The sequence below is a fragment of the Oncorhynchus keta genome, chromosome 4, assembly GCF_023373465.1.
Source record: "Oncorhynchus keta strain PuntledgeMale-10-30-2019 chromosome 4, Oket_V2, whole genome shotgun sequence".
NCBI lineage: Eukaryota > Metazoa > Chordata > Actinopteri > Salmoniformes > Salmonidae > Oncorhynchus > Oncorhynchus keta.
Window position 1 is genome coordinate 26,904,268 of NC_068424.1, and position 23,429 is coordinate 26,927,696.

The 23,429-nt window shown below is 43.8% G+C and overlaps 1 protein-coding gene across 1 annotated transcript in view; it reads right to left on the reverse strand.

Moving 5' to 3' along the window:
* Positions 1 to 23,429, reverse strand: part of LOC118372219 (solute carrier organic anion transporter family member 5A1) — a 103,124-nt gene that overhangs the window by 7,519 nt on the left and 72,176 nt on the right. The window contains exons 4-8 of the mRNA XM_035758020.1: positions 23,034 to 23,245; positions 18,224 to 18,388; positions 13,680 to 13,878; positions 5,046 to 5,205; positions 639 to 880 (exon numbers count right to left, since the gene is read on the reverse strand). Of these exons, the coding sequence (XP_035613913.1) occupies positions 639 to 880; positions 5,046 to 5,205; positions 13,680 to 13,878; positions 18,224 to 18,388; positions 23,034 to 23,245 (978 nt within the window). The remainder of the gene's footprint in view (positions 1 to 638; positions 881 to 5,045; positions 5,206 to 13,679; positions 13,879 to 18,223; positions 18,389 to 23,033; positions 23,246 to 23,429) is intronic.

Below are 23,429 nucleotides of genomic sequence, written 5' to 3' on the forward strand. Positions count from 1 at the left end.
TGTATCCAGGTGAAAGCTATGATCCCTTATTAATGTGACAATCAGTGTAGATAAAGGCGAGGCGACAGGTCTTGAGACATGGTTTGTGTGCCATTCAACGGGCTAATGGGCAAGACAAAATATGTGCCTTTGAACGGGGTATAGTATTAGGTGCCAGGCACACCGGTTTGTGTCAAGAACGCAACACTGCTGTGGTTTTGACGCTCAACAGTTTCCTGTGTTCATCAAGAATGGTCCACCACCCAAATGACACCCAGGCAACTTGACACAACTGTAGAAAGTATTGGAGTCAAAGCCCTGTAAATCTAACATTTTGCAATCTTGTTTAAACTGGAGCTGGGCTCCTTTAATCTGTTAATAGCAAGAATTTCAGAGAGTGTTAGCAATCTGACCTGTGATAGATAAAACCTTCTCAACGCATTAATGCCGACTGCACATAATTCTGCACTTTTCACACATTACTACATTCAACACCGGAATTGAATTCCTATGTCAGTTAGATCAGTGTTCATGAAGGAAAGGGTTCAAGGGAAGGAAGCTGGGAAACACTTTACTTAGTAGCGATATGCAGCATTCATAAATCATTCATTTGCATGGCAAGGAGTTTTCAAGAGTTTGAGTGGCCACAGTCCTCCTACCTGAGAGTGACTATGATAGCGGAGGGCTGAGCGCAGGCGGTGATGAGTGTGACGATGAAGAGGAAGATGAGGAAGGGGATGAGGGTGTTACAGGTGCGGTCACACTTCCCCGACACCGCGAAGCCGTTCTCGTTCAGGTAGGTCTTAACGATGACCAGCTGCAGTTGGTTGCCTTGACCACCAGCGGGAGGGCTGATGACCTGTCGGCTCTGGACACACGTACACTCTGTGTAGTTCCTGATCTGTTGGTGGAGGAGATACATATACACTCCCCTAAGTATTTATTTGGACAGTGAAGCTACATCTCTATACTCCAGCGTCTTGGATTTGTGATCAAATGTTTCATATGAGGCGACAGTACAGAATGTCACTTTTAATGATTTTTTCAGACATATCTGTTTTACCGTTTAGAATTGAAAGCGCTTTACGTATCTAGTCCCCTCATTTCAAGGTGTATTTGGACAAAATCAGTGTATTACATTTAGTCAAACGAGTAGTATTTGGTCTCCTCATCCCGGCACACAGTAGACAGCTTTCCACCACCCAGGTTTTTTCCACAAAAGCGACATTTGTGGAAACGGCAGATGTAGGAGACATTTTCTAAAGATTGAATACATTTTGATATGTTCGACGGCTGGATTTGTCTTTTGTCAAAGGTTCTTCATTGCAACAAATGAGGGAACGTGTATTTCAAATAACTATAGCAGAATCATTTTGAAGGTATGCCGGGCGGGGCACATGATGTTATCACGTCACATTTGTCTTCTAGGTGAACTTTCTAAATGTCGTTACTAAACAAATCACTGGACAAGTTAATGGAAACATAGCTAATGACTACGTCAAGCTTGTTGGATGCCTTTGCAGTTTGTTTTGATTGTGTTTTGGATTATGTTGTGCCCGATATAAATGAATGGTAAATAATGTATTGTGTCATTTTGGAGTTGCCTTTATTGTAAATAAGAATAGAATATCATCCCCCCAAAAATGCTAACCTCCCCCGTTATTGATAATGGTGAGAGGTTAGCATGTTTTATGGGTATGATCATTGTGCATTTGTAACCTTCTTGCTAATCTTTATTCACGATTCATTCGTGATTATCCGTAATCATGGTGGCATCCACATTCATGTAGAAGTGTTGAGAAACAATAATGACACAGTATACACACACACACCTGGCCGTGACTCTACTCTCAGGGAGAGTGGGATATGCAAAAAATGAAATTTCCATTTCACACCTCACACTTGTACACCCTCTAATTATACGCACACAAACACACTCGTCCATGTAAACACACACACACACTCACACTCAGACACAGTTTATGTGGTTTGCAGGAAAGGGCAAAGTTAACTTGCACACACACACACTCTTTCTGGGAAACTTGCCAGTGGGACATTGTATTCCATCTCCTAGAACCCTTAATGCAGCAGAAACATTCAACTCTCACTGGTAATCAAACCCATCCCTGCTCCCTAGGCTACATCAAAGGCACCTTGGGATGTTATACTGTACTGTAGCTATGTGGTGAGACTTCTGCACTGTGGGTGCATTGTGTGCTCAGCCAAACACGCATTCTCTCGAAGGCCAGTGTTGTGCCTAAATAATCTAGGGGTGTGTGTGACCCATGAACACTGGTAAAAAGTAAGGCACTGTATAGGAAATAGGGTGCAATTTGTAACTCGCCCCTAGGCATTTCCCTGTCTAGCTTTGCTGTGATATCCCGTCTGATATTGTTTTTAGGATGGGTCTTCCCGCCCAGGGTTTACCTCTCAGAGAAGGGGAGAGGGGGTAGAGGACTCAATGTTATTGTAGGCTGCGGCTAAATGGCTTACAATGGGCTAGCATAACATATTAGATCATCTTTTCAGGTTTACTCCCAAATCAACTCTCACAGAGCTTAAAAGTACTGTACATATTTTACTGAATACCGTACAGACTCGTTTTCCTTTTTTTTGTTTCTTTTGGCAATCAGGGTTATTGGGAATAAGATGCATTTTGAATCCTGAATAGTCTTCAGGAGACAGCTGGGATTAAGTCATGAAACAGTTCTGAACAACTGTTCTATTGCTGCTAGGAAACCAGCACACCTTTCACTGAAGCACCATGTGCGTCCTAAATGGCACCCTAATCCCTATATAGTGCACTATTTTTGACCCGAGCCTTATGGGCCTAGTGCACTAAATAGTCAATAGGGTGCCATTTGGGACGCACACAAATGTCTCCCAGAATGTCTCCCAGAATGTCTAAAGGGCAGATACGGTTGTCGAGTTCCAGTGCGACTGTGCAGCTCGCTAGGGTTGGGCGATATGGCGTAAAAATCATATCTCAATTTTTTTCAAACTTATGGGCGATTCACAATATACATGTTTATTTAGCATGTTTATTAGGTACACCACCACGTTAGTGAAAATAGTTGCTCCTACAGACAGTGAGTCAGGTACCTGTGGCTTGCTATATAAAGCAGGCATCAAGGCCTTCAGTTACTGTTCCATGTAATGGGCAAAACGAGTGACCTAAGAAACTTTGAGCGTGGTATGATCTTCAGTGCCAGGCGTGATTGTTCCAATATCTCAGAATCGTCTCCTACTCCAGTCTCCTCGTCCAGTCTTTACACTGTACAACAGTGTCTAAGGGTTTACCAAGAATAGTACAAAAAACATACAGTCAGCGTCAGTTATGTGGGCAAAAACAGCTTGTTGATGTGAGGTCAAAGGAAAATGGCAAGAGTCGTGCAAGCTAACAGACGGGCCACAAACAAGCAAATAGTGGTGCAGAACAACAGTGGCATGCAGAACGGCATCTCGGAACACACAATTTGTCGGTCTTTGTCACGGATGGGCTATTGCAGCAGACGACCACACCGGGTTCCACTCCTTTCAGCTAAAAACAAGAAGATGCAGCTCAAGTGGGCACGCGATCACCAACAATTGGACAATTGAGGAGTGGAAAAACATCCAACATATCCCTGTTCCTGTTGCGTCATGCTGATGGGAGAGGCAGGATTTGGCGTAAGCAATGGCTCCATTCTGCCTGGTGTCAACGGTACAGGCTGTTGGGGTAATGGCGTGGGGAATGTTTTCCAGGTATCCTTTGATACCAATTTAGCAACGTTTCAACCCAGTATTAGATGGATGTACCTAATAGAGATTTCCCTGGATACGCTTTGTCAAAACACTGGATTTCAGACAATAGCAATACTCTAATGAATTCAGGGCTTGTGAAATTATACCTAGGCTAATTATTATAAAAATAAAATTATATAAAAATAATTATTTCACCATAATTTAACCGGGTGCGTCAGTTGAGAACAAGTTCTCATTTACAACTGCGACCTGGTAAAAATAAAGCAAAGCAGTGCAACGCAAACAACTACGAGAGAGTTACACATGGAATAAACAAACATACATTCAATAACACAATAGAAACATTTTGATATACAGTGTGTGCAAATGAGGTAGGATAAGGGAGGTAAGGCAATAAATAGGTCGTAGGGGAGAAGTAATTACAATTTAGCAATTAAACACTGGAGTGATAGATGTGCAGAAGATGAATGTGCAAGTAGAGATACTGGGGTGAAAATATGGGGATGAGGTAGTTGGATAGGCTATTTACAGATGGGATATGTACAGGTGCAATGATCTGTGAGCTGCTCTGATAGCGGATGCTTAAAGTTAGTGAGGGAGATATGAGTCTCCAGCGTCAGTGATTTGTGTCATTTGTTCCAGTCATTGCAGCAGAAAACTGGAAGGAAAGGCAGCCAAAGGAGGAATAGGCTTTGGGGATGACCAGTGAAATACACCTGCTGGAGCATGTGCTATGGGTGGGTGCTGCTACGGTGACCATTGAGCTGAGAAAAGGCGGGGCTTTACCTAGCAAAGACTTATACATGACCTGGAGCCAGTGGGTTTGGCGAACGATATGAAGCGAGAGCATACATGTCGCAGTGGTGGGTACATGGGGCTTTGGTGACAAAATGGATGGCACTGTGATAGACTGCATCCAATTTGCCAAGTAGAGTGTTGGAGGCTATTTTGTAAATTACATCGCCGAAGTCAAGGATCGGTAGGAGAGTCAGTTTTATGAAGGTATGTTTGGCAGCATGAGTGAAGAATACTTTGTTGCGAAATAGGAAGCCGATTCTAGATTTAATTATATTACTTCAACCACCATAAGATCCACTAATTGTAATTCATCAAATGTATTTGATACAGCTGGCACACAACAGACCACTTAATTCAAACAACTGCCCAAATGACATCATTTATTGTCATTCAGTTAAAAAGGATCAAGGATACAGAGTCTTGAACGCGGGGAGCAAACACAATTATTCAGGTCTCAGACAAGCCTACTCTTCACATACACACGTGTGTACAGGTGTTGCCTGGTCAGTCGAGTGTGTACTTACCCCAGTGCTGCCGTTGCTCACCATGCTGCACCCAGCCAGGCAGGGGTTAAAGTAGGTGATGCTGTCAGAGCCACACACCGGGGCATACTCATGGATCTTACAGCCACAGTTCACATTACAGCCTCCAGTCAGGTTATGATGGGTCATAGTCAGAGTGGGCCTGGAGAGAGAGTTGAGTTACATTTAATTTTATTGGAGTAATGATATGTTGCACACCCGTATTTCCTACATTTTCAGAACAAACAAGGAATTGTAAGATAGATAAAGAGAGAGAGAGAGAGATGTACAAAACATTATGAACATGACGTAGACTGACCAGGTGAATCCAGGTGAAAGCTTTGATCCCTTATTGATGTCACTTGTTCAATCCACTTCAATCCGTGTTTATGAAGGGTAGGAGACAGGTTGAATAAGGATTTTTAAGCCTTGAGACAGCTGAGACATGGATTGTGTATGTGTGCCATTCAGAGTGTGAATGGGCAAGACAAAAATGTAAGTGCCCTTGAACGGGGTATGGTAGTAGGTGCCAGGCACACCGGTTTGTGTCAAGAACTGCAATGATGCTGGGGTTTTCCAGGCTCAACAGTTTCCTGTGTGTATCAAGAACGGTCCACCATCATCCAGCCAACTTGATACAACTGTGGGAAGCATTGGAGTCAACTCAATATTAGGAAGGTGTTCTTTATGTTTTGTACACTCAGTGTGTGTGTATATATAGATATCTATATAGATAGATATAGATATATATACACATATATATAGAGAGAGAGAGATAGACAGAGAGAGGGATAGAGAGAGTGATAGGGACTGAATAAACGTTACAGCAGTTCTGTGGGAACCAGGTTCTAACTCAACAATGATCTGATCCCTCTAAACACAGTGGGGAAGAGAAGCCTGTCTCCAGTTGACTCTGGGAGTTCCAACACTGAGCTCTATCGGAACGATAGAACACAACACCTCAATATTCTGTGAACTTTCCCGAATACCCTGCTTATTTCCTCCTGACTCCGTGAATCTTCCAACTGGGATTACTGGAAAACCTGGGAATTGTTAAAACCGTAGTCAGGCTACAAACACCACCTTGCGAAAGCACACCGACAGGAATATACTTTTACATTCAAAACATACAAATAGCATGATATTTTCCCCCACTTATATCATTACGCCACTATGCACCACTAGACCATGTTATGGCAACTCCAAATGATGTAAGCAGTCACATTTTTGCTGCCTTTATTTAGTCATTGAGAACACGTTCTCTTTTACAATAACGACCTGGAGCCCCTAAATTGAATTATCTACCTTGTCAATCTGTCCGGTTAGGTCAATTCAGGTCAGGTTGAGATAACCCTTCAGTTGTGAGTTGGGTTGTTAGGTCTGACCCTGACATAACAAACCCCCGTCAAATTCCAACACTAGGCCAACAGGCAGTGGAGGGGGCACAGAATGGAGTCAGTCTGCCCCTGCTTGGCGACCCAGTCGCACTACGGTGATTACAGATCTCCACTCTAGACAAAGCCACTGTGACTGGCTGGCTGCACCAGTTGGAGCCAGCAGATGCTACAGAAACATAAAATAACAAGCCAAATAGTCAACAGGATACAGATTAGTATACTATAGCAGGAGAGGGGGCAGTGGATGAATTCCCTGCCACTGTAGTTGTGTTTCCCTACTGTTGGTATAATGTTCGCCTTGGGCGATAGAGGTCAGAGGTGAACTAGGGTCAGACACATAGTCTTCTTCCCAAGTGGAAGCCTACTCCCTATATAGTGAACTACTTTTGACCGGAGGCTGTATAGTGCACCATTTTTTACCCAGGATAGCAATGCCCTATATAGTGTATAGGGTGCCATTTTTTACCCAGGATAGCAATGCCCTATATAGTGTATAGGGTGCCATTTCGTGTGTGTTAGTGTGAATCAGTAGTTATGCCACTATTGACATTCCTCATGATATTGCCAGTAAACCCAGTCCTCTTCATCATCAGCTCACAGCTTCCAGTTAACTGATCTATACACAGACTCTCTGAGACAAAGGAATGCTCAGAACAGTCTGTCTGGGATACTGGTCAGCTCAGACAGGACAACGCTGACTCTCTGAGACAAAGGAATGCTCAGAACAGTCTGTCTGGGATACTGGTCAGCTCAGACAGGACAATGCTGACTCTCTGAGACAAAGGAATGCTCAGAACAGTCTGTCAGGGACACTGGTCAGCTCAGACAGGACAACGCTGACTCTCTGAGACAAAGGAATGCTCAGAACAGTCTGTCTGGGACACTGGTCAGCTCAGACAGGACAAAGCTGACTCTCTGAGACAAAGGAATGCTCAGAACAGTCTGTCAGGGATACTGGTCAGCTCAGACAGGACAAAGCTGACTCTCTGAGACAAAGGAATGCTCAGAACAGTCTGTCTGGGACACTGGTCAGCTCAGACAGGACAAAGCTGACTCTCTGAGACAAAGGAATGCTCAGAACAGTCTGTCAGGGATACTGGTCAGCTCAGACAGGACAACGCTGATTCTCTGAGACAAAGGAATGCTCAGAACAGTCTGTCTGGGATACTGGTCAGCTCAGACAGGACAACGCTGACTCTCTGAGACAAAGGAATGCTCAGAACAGTCTGTCAGGGATACTGGTCAGCTCAGACAGGACAACGCTGACTCTCTGAGACAAAGGAATGCTCAGAACAGTCTGTCTGGGATACTGGTCAGCTCAGACAGGACAACGCTGACTCTCTGAGACAAAGGAATGCTCAGAACAGTCTGTCTGGGATACTGGTCAGCTCAGACAGGACAATGCTGACTCTCTGAGACAAAGGAATGCTCAGAACAGTCTGTCAGGGACACTGGTCAGCTCAGACAGGACAACGCTGACTCTCTGAGACAAAGGAATGCTCAGAACAGTCTGTCTGGGATACTGGTCAGCTCAGACAGGACAATGCTGACTCTCTGAGACAAAGGAATGCTCAGAACAGTCTGTCAGGGACACTGGTCAGCTCAGACAGGACAACGCTGACTCTCTGAGACAAAGGAATGCTCAGAACAGTCTGTCTGGGATACTGGTCAACTCAGACAGGACAACGCTGACTCTCTGAGACAAAGGAATGCTCAGAACAGTCTGTCTGGGATACTGGTCAGCTCAGACAGGACAACGCTGATTCTCTGAGACAAAGGACTGCTCAGAACAGTCTGTCTGGGATACTGGTCAGCTCAGACAGGACAACGCTGACTCTCTGAGACAAAGGAATGCTCAGAACAGTCTGTCTGGGATACTGGTCAGCTCAGACAGGACAATGCTGACTCTCTGAGACAAAGGAATGCTCAGAACAGTCTGTCTGGGACACTGGTCAGCTCAGACAGGACAACGCTGACTCTCTGAGACAAAGGAATGCTCAGAACAGTCTGTCTGGGACACTGGTCAGCTCAGACAGGACAACGCTGACTCTCTGAGACAAAGGAATGCTCAGAACAGTCTGTCTGGGACACTGGTCAGCTCAGACAGGACAACGCTGACTCTCTGAGACAAAGGAATGCTCAGAACAGTCTGTCTGGGACACTGGTCAGCTCAGACAGGACAACGCTGACTCTCTGAGACAAAGGAATGCTCAGAACAGTCTGTCTGGGACACTGGTCAGCTCAGACAGGATAACGCTGACTCTCTGAGACAAAGGAATGCTCAGAACAGTCTGTCTGGGATACTGGTCAGCTCAGACAGGACAATGCTGACTCTCTGAGACAAAGGAATGCTCAGAACAGTCTGTCTGGGATACTGGTCAGCTCAGACAGGACAGTGCAGTGCAGAAGTAGAAAAGAGAAGAGGGTCTGGTACTGTAGAGTGGGTTAGAGACACATTACAAACGGTCTGCGTCCCAAATTGCACCCTATTCCCTACATAGTGAACTTCTTTGACCAAGTCCCAGTAGTCCACTATAGCATTGTGCACTACCATGACGTGATTGGGAGTCCCATAGGGCAGCGCACAATTGGCCCAGCGTCGTCTGGGTTTGACCAGGGTAGGCCATCATTGTAAATAAGAATTTGTTCTTAACTGACTTGCCTAGTTAAATAAGGGTGAAATGAAATAAATAAATAAAGGGAATAGGGTCCCATTTAAAATGCATCCACTGTACAGCTGTTGCTTTGGATCACATACGCTATACATGTTAGCAGTGTGTGTGTGTCTGTGTGTCCATCCTGTGTGTGTGTGTGTGTGTGTGTGTGTGTGTGTGTGTGTGTGTGTGTGTGTGTGTGTGTGTGTGTGTGTGTGTGTGTGTGTGTGTGTGTGTGTGTGTGTGTGTGTGTGTGTGCATCCACAATTTCCATGCCATCCAGGGACGCAGGATGGGGACCAAGCATGAGGAGTGATGATTACACAAACACCCAACACCTTGATGGGACTATATAAAACAGAACAGAAATAGAAGGTGATGTGGGGATGAATCCTCCGTGTTCCACAGCAGATGATAGTGTTGCGTGCGTGTGTGAGTGTGTGTGGTTGCTAATGGACCAGTCACGCCAACACCGCGCCAATAGAACGAACGGCTGTTGAATAGGTGTTGATGATGGTTAAAATAGAACACTGGTGTTATATAATGCATTGGCTCACAGTGCCAAATGATAAACCATTGAAAAATAGCAATAGTCTTCAGTGATATAAGGACTCATAGTAGTAATCATGTATAAGTCTTGTAGCCAATACCATAGAGTAACATAGTAGTAATATAATACTGGGATTGATGCTTGATATCAAGTCAGCTTGTAACAGTGGTCAGTAACAGTGGCTCACTTCAAGGTGGACCCTGGAGCTAAACAGGACTGCATCATTGCACCCAGCCTGTTTTCTATCTTCATTGTGGCCATCCTCCACCTCACAGGCTCAAATCTGCCTCAGGGAGTCCAGATCCTGCACAGAACAGACTGCAAACCTGAACAGATTCAAGGCCAAGAGCAAAAATGACCAACACTTCCATTGTGGAGCTCCAGTATGCAGACGATAATGCCATCACTGCCCACTCGGAAGAGGACTTTCAGTGCATCCTGGACGCTTTCGCAAAAGGTAGACAAGCTTCTGGGTCTGGCCGACCAAAATCCTCCACCAACCACAGCGTAACAAAAATACACCAGCCCCAGCAATACAAATTGACAATACCACTCTTGAAGATGTGGACCACTTTCCCTACTTTGGCAGCCTTCTCTCCTCCAAAGCCGACATTGACGCTGAGATACATCACCGCCTAAGCCATGCCAGTGGAGCTTTCTCAATACTGAGCAAACGAGTCTTCAAGAATCGCGACATCCAGGCCAGAACCAAAATCCTGGTCTACAAAGCAGTACTTCTCCCTATTCAACTGTATGGGTCAGCAATATGGACCACATACAGCAGCCATCTTAAAGCCTTTAGTGTCACCAAAGATGGCCTCCGCAACATCATGAGGATCAGCTGGGAAAACAAGCGCATCAACACCAGTGTCCCCAAGGAGGCAAACATCAGTAGCACCACTCAACACCAGCTCAGGTGGACTGGCCATGGTGCCAACTCGCTCCTGGAGGGAAAAAATAAGCCATACCAAAGACTTACCGCAAAAAGTACTACAAAAGACAGGTCGACATGGAGAAAAACTGTCCAAGAGGGTGTAGCGCGGTACAAAGAAGATCTCCGCCGTGGCGCAGAGCACAAGCGGCGACTTCGAAAGGAGAGACTTTCCATCAAGAAGATCCAACCATCACTCACCCCCTGCCCATACTGCACCAAAATATGTGGCTCCCAGATCGGCCATCTGAAGACCCACAAGCAGGACCCATCAGGGGGACAATCATACACGACCCAGAGTGACCGCCGATGCTGATGAGTATATAGTAACGACTCTTACCCTGTGGATTTCACTGTGGTAATAGTCACAGTGATATCAGCGATCCTTATCCACTTAATGTAACAGTAACATCTCTGTAATAGTATTGTAGTAACTCTTACCCAATGCTGTATGGGACGTCGCTAGATGTAATCGTTATACTACAATACTACTACTCTGATATACTGTATCTTACTCTGTGGTGTATGGTATATTGATGTAATAGTAATATCTGTAGTAGTATTGTATGAGTAATGCGGTAACTCTTACCAGGCGGTGTATGGTATGTTGATATAATAGTATACAGTACCAGTCAAAGGGTTTTTCTATATTCTTCATTGTAGATTAATAGTGAAGACTTCAAAACGATGAAATAATACATATGGAATCATGTAGTAACCAAAAAAGTGTTAAACAAATCTAAATATATTTTAGATTCTTTAAAGTAGCCACCCTTTCTTTGCCTTGATGACAGCTTTGCTCACTCTTGGCATTCTCTCTAACAGCTTCATGAGGTATGCATTTCAATTAACAGGTGTCGCCTTGTTAAAAGTTAACATGTGGAATTTCTTTCCTTCTTAATGCATTTGAGCCAATCAGTTGTGTTGTAACAGGATAGGGATGGTTTACAGACGATAGCCGTATTTGGTCAAATACCAAGTCCATATTATGGCAAGAACAGTTCAAATAAGCAAAGAGAAATTACAGTCCATCATTACTTTAAGACATAAAGGTCAGTCAATATGGAAAAAGTTTCTTCAAGTGCAGTCGCAAAAGCCATCAAGCGCTATGACCGTCACAGGAAAGGAAGACCCAGAGTTACCTCTGCTGCAGAGAATAAGTTCACTAGTGTGACAGCCTCAGAAATTGCAGCCCAAATAAATTCTTCACAGAGTTCAAGTAACATCTTGACACATCTCAACATCAACTCTTCAGAGGAGACTGCACGAATCAGGCCTTCATGGTCAAATTGCTGCAAAGAAACCACTACCAAAGGACACCAACCAGAAGAAAAGACTTGCTTGGGCCAAGAAACACGAGCAATGGACATTAGACCGGTGGAAATCTATCCTTTGGTCTGATGAGATTTTTGGTTACAACCTCCATATCTTTGTGAGACGCAGGGTAGTTGAACGGATGATCTCCGCATGTGTGGTTCCCACGTGAAGCATGGAGGAGGAGGTGTGATGATGCTTTGCTGATGACACTGGCAGTGATTTATTTACAATTCAAGGCACACTTAACCAGCATGACTACCACAGCATTCTGCAGCGATACGCCATCCCATCTGGTTTGCGCTTACTGGGACTATCATGTGTTTTTCAACGGGACAATGACTCCACACACTTGCAGGCTGTGTAAGGGCTATTTTCGCAAGAAGGAGAGTGATGCATCAGTTGACCTGGCCTCCACAATCAGCATATGTGGGAACTCCTTCAAGACTGTTGGAAACGCATTCCAGATGAATCTGGTTGAGAGAGTACCAAGAGTGTGCAAAGCTGTCATCAAGGCAACTTACCCAGTGGTGTATGGTATGTGTTGATGTTATACTAATATCTGTTGAATAGTAGTAGTATTGTAGTAGTAGTAACTCTTACCCAGTGGTGTATGGTATGTGTTGATGTTATAGTAATATCTGTTGAATAGTAGTAGTATTGTAGTAGTAGTAACTCTTACCCAGTGGTGTATGGTATGTTGATGTTATACTAATATCTGTTGAATAGTAGTAGTATTGTAGTAGTAGTAACTCTTACCCAGTGGTGTATGGTATGTTGATGTTATAGTAATATCTGTTGAATAGTAGTAGTATTGTAGTAGTAGTAACTCTTACCCAGTGGTGTATGGTATGTTGATGTTATAGTAATATCTGTTGAATAGTAGTAGTATTTTAGTAGTAGTAACTCTTACCCAGTGGTGTATGGTATGTTGATGTTATACTAATATCTGTTGAATAGTTATAGTAATAGCTGTACCCAGTGGTGTATTATATTCATATCTGTGAATAGTGTAGTATTTTCTCCATAACTTACCCGGTCGTCTATGGTATGTTGATATAATAGTAATATATGCAGTATTGTAGTAACTCTGTAGTTGTATTGTAGTAACTCTTTAACTGCTGCCTAGGTTAAAAAAATAATAATAATTTAAACTCTTACCCAGTGCTGTATGGCATGTATAGTATTATATGTAGTATTATATTAGTAGTATTGAAGAAGTAGTAGTAGCATTGGAGTAGTAGTAGTTGTGTTGTAACTTACCCAGTGGTGTATGGTATGTTGATGTAATAGTAGTATCTGTAGTAGTATATTCGTAGTATTGTAGTAGTAGTAGTATTGCAGTAACTCATCCAGTGGTGTATGGTATGTTGATGTAATAGTAGTATCTGTAGTAGTATATTCGTAGTATTGTAGTAGTAGTAGTATTGCAGTAACTCACCCAGTGGTGTATGGTATGTTGATGTAATAGTAGTATCTGTAGTAGTATATTCGTAGTATTGTAGTAGTAGTAGTATTGCAGTAACTCACCCAGTGGTGTATGGTATGTTGATGTAATAGTAGTATCTGTAGTAGTATATTCGTAGTATTGTAGTAGTATTGCAGTAACTCACCCAGTGGTGTATGGTATGTTGATGTAATAGTAGTATCTGTAGTAGTATATTCGTAGTATTGTAGTAGTAGTAGTATTGCAGTAACTCACCCAGTGGTGTATGGTATGTTGATGTAATAGTAGTATCTGTAGTAGTATATTCGTAGTATTGTAGTAGTAGTAGTATTGCAGTAACTCACCCAGTGGTGTATGGTATATTGATACCTCCCAGGTTGATGCTCTCACAGCCCACGATGAAGAGCGTAGAGAAACAGAGCAGAGACACCCCGCTACAGATCATAGCCAGCTTGGCTGACTCTCTGGCTCCCAACTTCAGCTTCTTGATGATGTAGCCCCCTAGGACGATACCCACCCCAGCACTGGGCACGATGATCACACCTGGGTTGAGGGAGAGAGAGCGAGAGGGAGAGAGAGAGGTGGGAGGGAGGCAGAGAGAGAGAGAGAGGGAAAGACGGCAAGAGTGATTGAGTGTCAATTATAGTTCAGGAAAAGCATTCAAGACAAGAAATGGGCAGAGGGCTTGGTATTCGAGGGATATTGTAACAAACATGGACAACAAGTTGTTGTGAAACATATTATTCATGGATTGCACTTTCCTCACTCGGTCGCATCGTTGCCATTGTCATCAACGTTCTACAGATGCTTAATGCCAAGTCTTTCTGAACGGTGGCTAATGACTGTTTCGTCAAATTTACACGATAGTGGCCTGGAAATACGATGGCATTGCTAAAGTAGAGTAATAATTAGTAGGAAACAACTTTCCCACCATTATGATGTCGTCAGGTTCCCTTTAGAGAGATGTCAAATGGTACCATTAGCTAGCAAAGTTAGTCAGAAATAACTAGCAATGCTAATGGTAGCTAGCTAACATTTCAGCGTTCTCCACTCTAGACAACGTTATACTGCATCTAAAGTCAACCTGGAGACATCACAATGATGACAAAAGCTTGTCCTACTAATTATTTGCCTCCTTTTGAAATGTCGTGTCTCCAAGCCACAGTAAATCACTTTGACGAAATCTTCATCATCACCCATTGAGACTGCATTGAGTAGAATGTTCAGTTGGGCATTAGTCCTAAAACAAAAGTTCATAACAATATTGTGGCAAAATGCAACCCATTAATAACTGTGACAAAGAAGCTGTTGGGCAATAAACTAGCAGGAGGTCGGTTACTGTACTGTATAATAGCAGTGAGTAGTGTGGGTTGGGGCTGTGAGTTCTATTAGGGCCGGCTGGAGGAGGGCTGTAGTAGTTAGAGGCTGGAGCCGGGTTAGGGCAGCAAACACACCCACACCCTAGTTGACAGGCAGGGTAAGTCAAAGCTGACTGCTGGCAGCAGAGGCAGAACGGGGTCAGTGTGTAATTCCACTGGAAGACTAGGACCCAGAGAGGCTTCACATGCCTGACCTCTATCCCAGCCACAGGCCCTCTCGGGTGGGTAACAAGGCAGGGGAGACAGGGGATGAACTGGGATGGAGGGAGGACGGTAAGGAAACATAGGATCAGAGAAGAGAGTGTTCTGAACACCGTGTGTGTGTTTGCATGGTTGGACACTCACATAGTATGTGCTATATCTCCCTCTCGCGTTCTCACTCACATACACACAAACACACTCCCCATTTACATGATCTTTATATGAACTACAGATGTCGGACCTTAATTTGAGCCAGCTTTCTACATTAGGAAGAAAAAACCTGCAGCAACAGGACATGTGAATAATTATGTGGATTATACAGTGCATTCGGAAAGCATTCAGACACATCACATTTTGTTACGTTACAGCCTTATTCTAAAATGGATTAAATAGTTTCCCCCCCTCATCAATCTAGACACAATGCCCTATAATAACAGGCACAGATCTGGGACAAAACAAAACAAAACATTTCTGCAGCATTGAAGGTCCACAAGAACACAGTGGCCTCCACCAAGGCCCTCCTCCCCCATTTTAGAATGAGGCTGTAACGTAACAAAATGTGGAAAAAAAATAAAAGGGTCTGAATACTTTCCGAAGGCACTGTAATTAATGGACTGTAGCTTATGATGATCCTGTAAGTGCTTCATGTGTTTCTGTGGCGAGATCTTGCTTGCCTAAACACACACACACACACACACACACACACACACACACACACACACACACACACACACACACACACACACACACACACACACACACACACACACACACACTGAAGCTGGAGTCTTATATCTCCCTCTCGAACTTTAAGCATCAGCTTACAGATCACTGCACCTGTACACAGCCAATCTGTAAATAGCACACCCAACTACCTCATCCCCATATTGTTACTTATCCCCTTGCTCTTTTGCACCCCAGTATCTCTACTTTCACATCATCATCATCTGCACATCTATTACTCCAGTGTTAATGCTAAATAGCAATTATTTTGCCTCCATGGCCTATTTATTGCCTTACCAAATGTACTCTTCTACATTTGCACACACTGCACATAGATTTTTCTATTGTGTTATTGACTGTACATTTGTTTATGTGTAACTCTGTGTTGTTGTTTTTGTCGCACTGCTTTGCTTTATCTCGACCAGGTCGCAGTTGTAAATGAGAACTTGTTCTCAACTGGCCTACCTGGTTAAATAAAGGTGAAAAAATAAAAACACACACACCTCTCTTTGCCTCTTCACACCTCACACACACACCTCTCTTTGTCTCTTCACACCTCACACACACATCTGTCTGCTAAAACCTCCCTCTGCTGCTGCTGTCTTCTCTCTCACTTTCTCTATCCTCGCTCTCCGTCTTTCTGTCACCCTCTTGCTCACACTGGCATTCCTTTATGTGTGTGTGACGGGCCCTCGCGGCCGGGTAGCAAGGCAGGTGGGGACAGGGGACGGAGGGAGGGGGTTGGAAACACAGGAGCAGAGAGGAGAGCAGCGTTCTACATGTTCTACACCTCGACAGCGTGTTATGTGCAGAGAAAAAGACCCCCTCTCTCTTCAGCGAGATCGCAAGACGGACCTCTTCTGCTACCAGGACAACACATGATTTAAACAGCATTTCTACAGTGGTGCTTCTGGCTACAAAGAGGGAGGGAAAGTGGTCAGAGGAAGAAAGGAAGGATAGAATGATGGATGAGACGGAGGACAGCACAAAGAAGGTTAGAAAGAATGTTTTAACAGAAAGATTGTGTGTGTGTGTGTGTGTGTGTGTGTGTGTGTGTGTGTGTGTGTGTGTGTGTGTGTGTGTGTGTGTGTGTGTGTGTGTGTGTGTGTGTGTGTGTGTGTGTGTGTGTGTGTGTGTGCGTGAGAGAAAGAGAGGTGTGGGTGATGATGCTACTATTTCTGTAGCTGTAACTAATGAGCCGAGAACAGTGACAGTTCTCTCGTGCCCCTGAGAGAATGCAACAACACACACACACCACAGCACATACACACCACAGCACATACCTATGCACACATACTTGCAAACGGGCATACAGGCATTTACACCCCCTCCCCTCCCCACCACACACTCAACAACTCTACCATTCCTACAATCCTATGACAATATTCTCTTATCTCTTCGTAAAACAAGCTAGGATGTTCATACCCATAATGTTCAAAAAGCGTATCAGAGTAGGAGTGCTGATCTAGGATCAGATCCCCACCCGTACATGTGATCTTATTCATTATAACCCAAAAGACTACATTGATCCTAGATCAGCACTCTGTGATGCTTTGTGAATGGTCAGGACAGCCCTCATCATTCCATGACTCTGCTCCTCCTAAGGTATCCTCTGTTGAAATCATCATCTTACACTACTAACCTATCTTTCTCTCTTCTTGTCTCTTGGCAACAGGCAGATGAACTAACGTCACCGTGGGTGCCTCACACACACACACACACACACACACACACACACACACACACACACACACACACACACACACACACACACACACACACACACACACACACACACACACACACACACACACACACACACACACACACACACACACACACACTTCTCCCTCCCTGGGCTGTCTAAGGCTGCCCTGTCAATATCGAGTTGTTAATCAATGACCTGCTAGTTCCCAATAATACAGATTAGGGTGTTAAGTGTTATAGATTGGAAGAGACGATTCACTGATTAAGGTATAACACCCCTCTGACCTCTGTATGTGTTGATGGGTGATGAGCTTTTGAAGCAATATGGCTGCCGTGGTACATGTACATACAGTATGTATACATGCGTTTAAAATACATGTTATTACAAATGCTATAGCAATGTGGAAACGATGTGTTTGTTGTGATCTGAGTGTGGGTTTGTGTCGCTAATGGGTGCCATTTGGGTCATTTGGTCAGTGCATGAGAACGTCTAAGTGAGAGGACAGGACTGTCGAGCTTACACACACACACACACACACACACACACACACACACACACACACACACACACACACACACACACACACACACACACACACACACACACAACAGTAGAGCTGACAAGAGCCCTCTGACTGTCCCTCTACACTACAGTACCATGACCCATGTCCCCTCAGGTGTGTGTGTGACAGAGAGAGAGACAGAGAGAGAGAGACAGAGAGAGAGAGACAGAGAGAGAGACACACTGAGAGAGAGACAGAGAGAGAGACACAGACAGAGAGAGAGAGAGAGAGAGAGAGAGAGAGAGAGAGAGAGAGAGAGAGAGAGAGAGAGAGAGAGAGAGAGAGAGAGAGAGAGAGAGAGAGTGTTAGTCTTACCTGTGTATATGCTGGCGTTAGAAGCAGGGATGCCAAACTGGGACTCTATGAACTTGGGAATGAATGTGATGAAGGCTGTAACGATGGCACATTCTGCTGTGTAGGACAGACTGACAAACAGGAACGTCGTGTTGGACAGGATCCTTATCGCTGCCTTGGGGAGGTCTGGGGAGAGACCAGAGACATGAGTACACTAATAGACAAACATACAGTAGACACACACACACACACACCTTGTATGCTTGGAGGTCTGGAGACGCTAAATGTTAATTAACGGTGAATTACGGTGAGACCGGCAGTCTTTTGCATGACAATAACCGGCTGACAAAATGTCATGAACGCCACAGCCCTATAAATAACCCACTGTTACCGGGCAAGGCGGGGTGGGGCAAGGGACACTCACCTAAAATAACACCAATGACCCAATGAGGAATAACCAGAAGAAAAGATGGTGTGTTTAATAGCCCTGGGTGGTAACACATTACAGCTATCTAGACACACAGCTACTGTGCACTAATTGGACAATTTTTGCTCATTGTTTTCTATAAAACGTTAGATTTACATCAAGGATCCACAAAACGCAACATCTACCAATGTGTGTTGTTTCTCTACAAGGAAGACATCCTATCGCTATAACACGCCAGAGGTCCCATTTTATTTGTAACACCCCAGAGTGATCACTGCTTGGACAGCAGCTGTTTGCTATTGGTCACAGAGGAAACCGTTTCCTTTCACACCTCAGGAAGCATCATCAGTATCACAGAGATTTTACGCATGCACGCACACGCACACACACAATCCTCTGCGCATAGAGTGTGTGTTGTGCTGAGAGATTGTATATTTTGTGGAGTGTGGAGCCACTTGAAACACCACTTAAAGTTCAATTCCAAATATTTTTGTTGCACATATCTCTCTCTCCAGTCATAACCAGAATATGTGAATAAGCCTTAAGAAACCAGGAACTCCCCCACTGCCTGAAGACAATAATTAGAGCTATAAGCTCCTCCTAACCCAATTTCACCCTTTCTTTGTTTTATCGTTCATTGGATTAATCACGTGTGTGTGTGTGTGTGTGTGTGTGTGTGTGTGTGTGTGTGTGTGTGTGTGTGTGTGTGTGTGTGTGTGTGTGTGAGAGAGAAAGAGAGGTGTGGGTGATGATGCTACTATTTCTGTAGTGTGTGGTGTGAAAAATCATAATCGGTCTACCTCTAATTTGGACCCTAATTATTGAAAGCCAATAGCTAATTGTTTACTTAATTTGATTTGCCATCCCTCTCTAGTCACATGGTTGTGAGTATAAGGAGGACAGAAAGTTGGGGTTCACGTTTGTGTCATGAATGAGCCAATGCGTTTTGACCCAATCATCCTTTAGTTTCAACAAGACATTGGCCCTCCCCTTCCCTATTGGTCAATCATTTGTCTAGTTCCCCCTCCTCAGTTTTGTCCACTTTTTCAGGATGGCAAAGAAAATGAATGCAAACAGTGGAGAGATCAATTCCTAGAGTGTCTTTGGGCCAATGGATCAGGTACAGAGTGAGAGAGACAGGGTGAATGTAGCCTAGTGGTTAAGAGCGTTGGACCAGTAACCGGAAAGGTCGCTGGTTCAAATCCCTGAGCTGACTAGGTGAAGAATCTGTTGATGTTTCCTCGAGCAAGAAACTTAACTCTAATTGCTCCAGTAAGTCGCTCTGGATAAGAGTGTCTGCTAAATGACTAAAATGTAAATGGATGGGAGAGTTATTAAATCATTCAACCACGTCATGATTCCTAAAAACAGCCTTCAGAAACAACAGTGTGTTCAAAATGGTCCCCTATTTAGTGTAGTACTTTAGACCAGGGCCACATACGGTAATGCACTACATAGGGAATATGGTGTCATTTGGGACACAGTCACAGTCGTTTTCAGAAGGTTGAAACAACCACTTCAGTGGTCTCCTGCCTTTGGGGCACAAAGTGTTGAATTGATCCTTTCCACCCAAACACAAACATGCTGGCAGGCAGCCTGTACTGGACTCAAATACACATAATGAAAAGCCCAGAAAGCCGTGCCTCATCTGCAGTTTCAGAGTGATAAAGTTAGATTAGTGTGCGCTGTGAGGGGGAACATAACTAAGTCCCCCAGCGAGGAGAGGAGAGTCGCGGGAGAAAGACTGTAGAGGAAATGAGGGGACTTTCTTTTTGACATAAGGACACTGTATATACAGTGGTTCATCAATGAAAGGTTTTGAGCTTCAGGCCGTGACACGTTTGTGGTAGAGGGTGGAAAATTGCGTCATTCCGGGAGAGTTCGAACGTTGATTAGGCTTTGGTTTCTATCTCTAAAAACAGAAAGAATTCTAAATAACAGACTGGCTTTATTTACCACAGTGTGGAAAGACTGATAGCCCCTCTATATAGAGTGAGTTTCTGAAACACAGAGTCCTTCTTTGCTGATGTTAAGAAGAAACTGAATGAAAGAGAGTCCAGCGAGAATACAGAGAGGGAAAAAAGGTTGCCCATATTTTCAAGACCTGAGCTATTTCATTTATTTGTTTTATTTATGAAATGTACTAGTTTATTTAGGAAATGTAATGTATTTGTTTAAGCTTGGCCTATTTAGTAGGCTATTTTGCAGCATAAAGCTATATTTGTCAGCATAAAGCAGAGCGACTCACTCATTCGTGGCTTTGGATCAAAATAAATAAGTACCGACATTCTTTCTGGTCATCTTTAATAAAGAAATGTTTTGACCGAGTTAATCTGCTCATGTCGTGTGTATGTGCTCAATTATATGTGACATTGTGGTTACAATGATGAATGTAAACAATCTGAATCAAATAAATCCTAATCATAATACAGTGATTTGGAAAGTATTCAGACCCCTTCACTTTTTCCACATTTTGTTACATTCCGGCCTTATTCTAAAATGGGCTAATACCGACAATAACAAAGCGAAAACCGTTTTTATTTTTATTTTAGCAAATGTATTTTTTTTAAACAAAACAGAAATACCTGATTTACATAAGTATTCAGACACTTTACTGTGAGACTTTACTGTGAGCTCAGGTGCAACCTGTTCCCATTGATTGTCCTTGAGATGTTTCTACAACTTTATTGGAGTCTACCTCTGGTAAATTCAATTGATTGGACAGGATTTGGAAAGGCACACACACTGTCTATATAAGGTCCCAAAGTTGACAGTGCATGTCAGAGCAAAAACCAAGCCAGGTTGAAGGAATTTTACATAGAACTCCGAGACAGGATTGTGTCGAGGCACAGATCTGGGGAAGAGTACCAAAAAATTCTGCAGCATTGAAGGTCCCCAAGAACACAGCGGCTGCGTCATTCTGAAATGGAAAAGGTTTGGAACCACCAAGACTTCCTAGAGCTGGCCAGCCGGACTAACTGAACAATTGGGGGAGAAGGGTCTTGGTCAGGGAGGTGACCAAGATCACGATGGTCACTCTGACAGAGCTCCAGAGTTCCTCTGTGGAGATGGGAGAACCTTCCAGAAGGACAACCATCTTTGCAGCACTCCATCAATCAGGCCTTTATGGTAGCCAGTCCTCAGTAAAAGGCACATGACAACCCGCTTGGAGTTTGACGAAAAGCACCTAAAGACTCTCAGACCATGAGAAACAAAATTCTCTGGTCTGATGAAACCAAGATTGATCTCTTTGGTCTGAATGCCAAGCGTTACGGCGGGAGGAAACCTGGCTCCATCCCTACGGTGAAGCATGGTGGTAGCAGCATCATGCTGTGGGAATGTTTTCCAGCGGCAGGGACTGGGAGACTAGTCAGGATCGAGGAAAAGATGAACAGAGCAAAGTACAGAGAGATCCTTGATGAAAACCTGCTCCAGAGTGCTCAGGACCTCAGACTGAGGTGAAGGTTCACCTTCCAACAGGACAATGACCCAAAGCACACAGCCAAAACAACGCAGCAGTGGCTTCGGGACAAGTCTGAATGTCCTTGAGTGGCCCGGCCAGGGCCCGGACTTGAACCTGATTGAATATCTCTGAAGAGACATCAAAATAGATGTGCAGTGACGCTCCCCATCTAGCCTGACAGAGCTTGAGAGGATCTGCAGAGAAGAATGGGAGAAACTCCCTAAATACAGGTGTACTACGCTTGTGGCGTCATACCCAAGAAAACTCGAGGCTGTAATTGCTACCAAAAGTGCTTCAACAAAGTACTGAGTAAAGTGTTTGAATACTTATGTAAATGTGATATTTCTGTTTTTTTTAATTATACATTTGCAAACATTTCTAAAAACCTGTTTTTGCTTTGTCATTATGGGGTATTGTGTGTAGATTGATGAGAGCAAAACATTTTTTTAATCCATTTTGGAAAAAGTCAAGGGGTCTGAATACTTTCCGAATACACTGTAAATAATCAGATGCGTGTTGCGAGCTGTCATTTTCCCTATTGTCTTTGCATCTCACCCTATTCCATATATAGCGCGCTACTTTCAACCAGGGCCCATAGGGCCATTTGGGACGCACCCTATCTGGAGAGGGGCAGAATAAGCATCACTCCAGCTTAGCTACAACAGATTGGTTAACTGAGGACCTCTAAGGCTAAGTCTATTTCAGGTGAATCCATGCTGATCAATGGGTTTATAAGGATGACTGCATCACTGGTCTTCCATTGGCTAGCAGATTAGTGACTCATCATCGAGCTTCTGTTGGACAGTAGATGACTGAGGCAATATCACATTCATATTTGACAATATCCCATATGGTTCACATACCCTCTTTTACAAAGGAAAACCAATGGTCTGTTACATTAAAGAGGTAGTCTATGGCCCTGTACACACACACAAACACACCTTTGATGTCCTTCCCGAAGCCCATGCCGGTCTGGACATCCTGTCCCTCCCCCTTCTCCATCATAAAATCATCATCGCTGGACACGTCATCTACTGATGAGGTCATCTTCTTCTTCTTCTTCTTGTGGCGCGGAGGCAGCTTCTTAGGGAAGGCAAACATGGGGAAGATGACCAGGAGCATGGCTATAGAGCACAGCAAGAACCCACTCCACCTGGGGACCAAAGGTAGACATAGATAGATATTGTTAGAACACATCAACACACACGCTAGCCACTTGCTACCTAATATAATGTTTACATACCCTACATTATTCATCTCATATGTATACGTATATACTGTACTCTATATCATCTACTGCATCCTTATGTAATACATGTATCACTAGCCACTTTAAC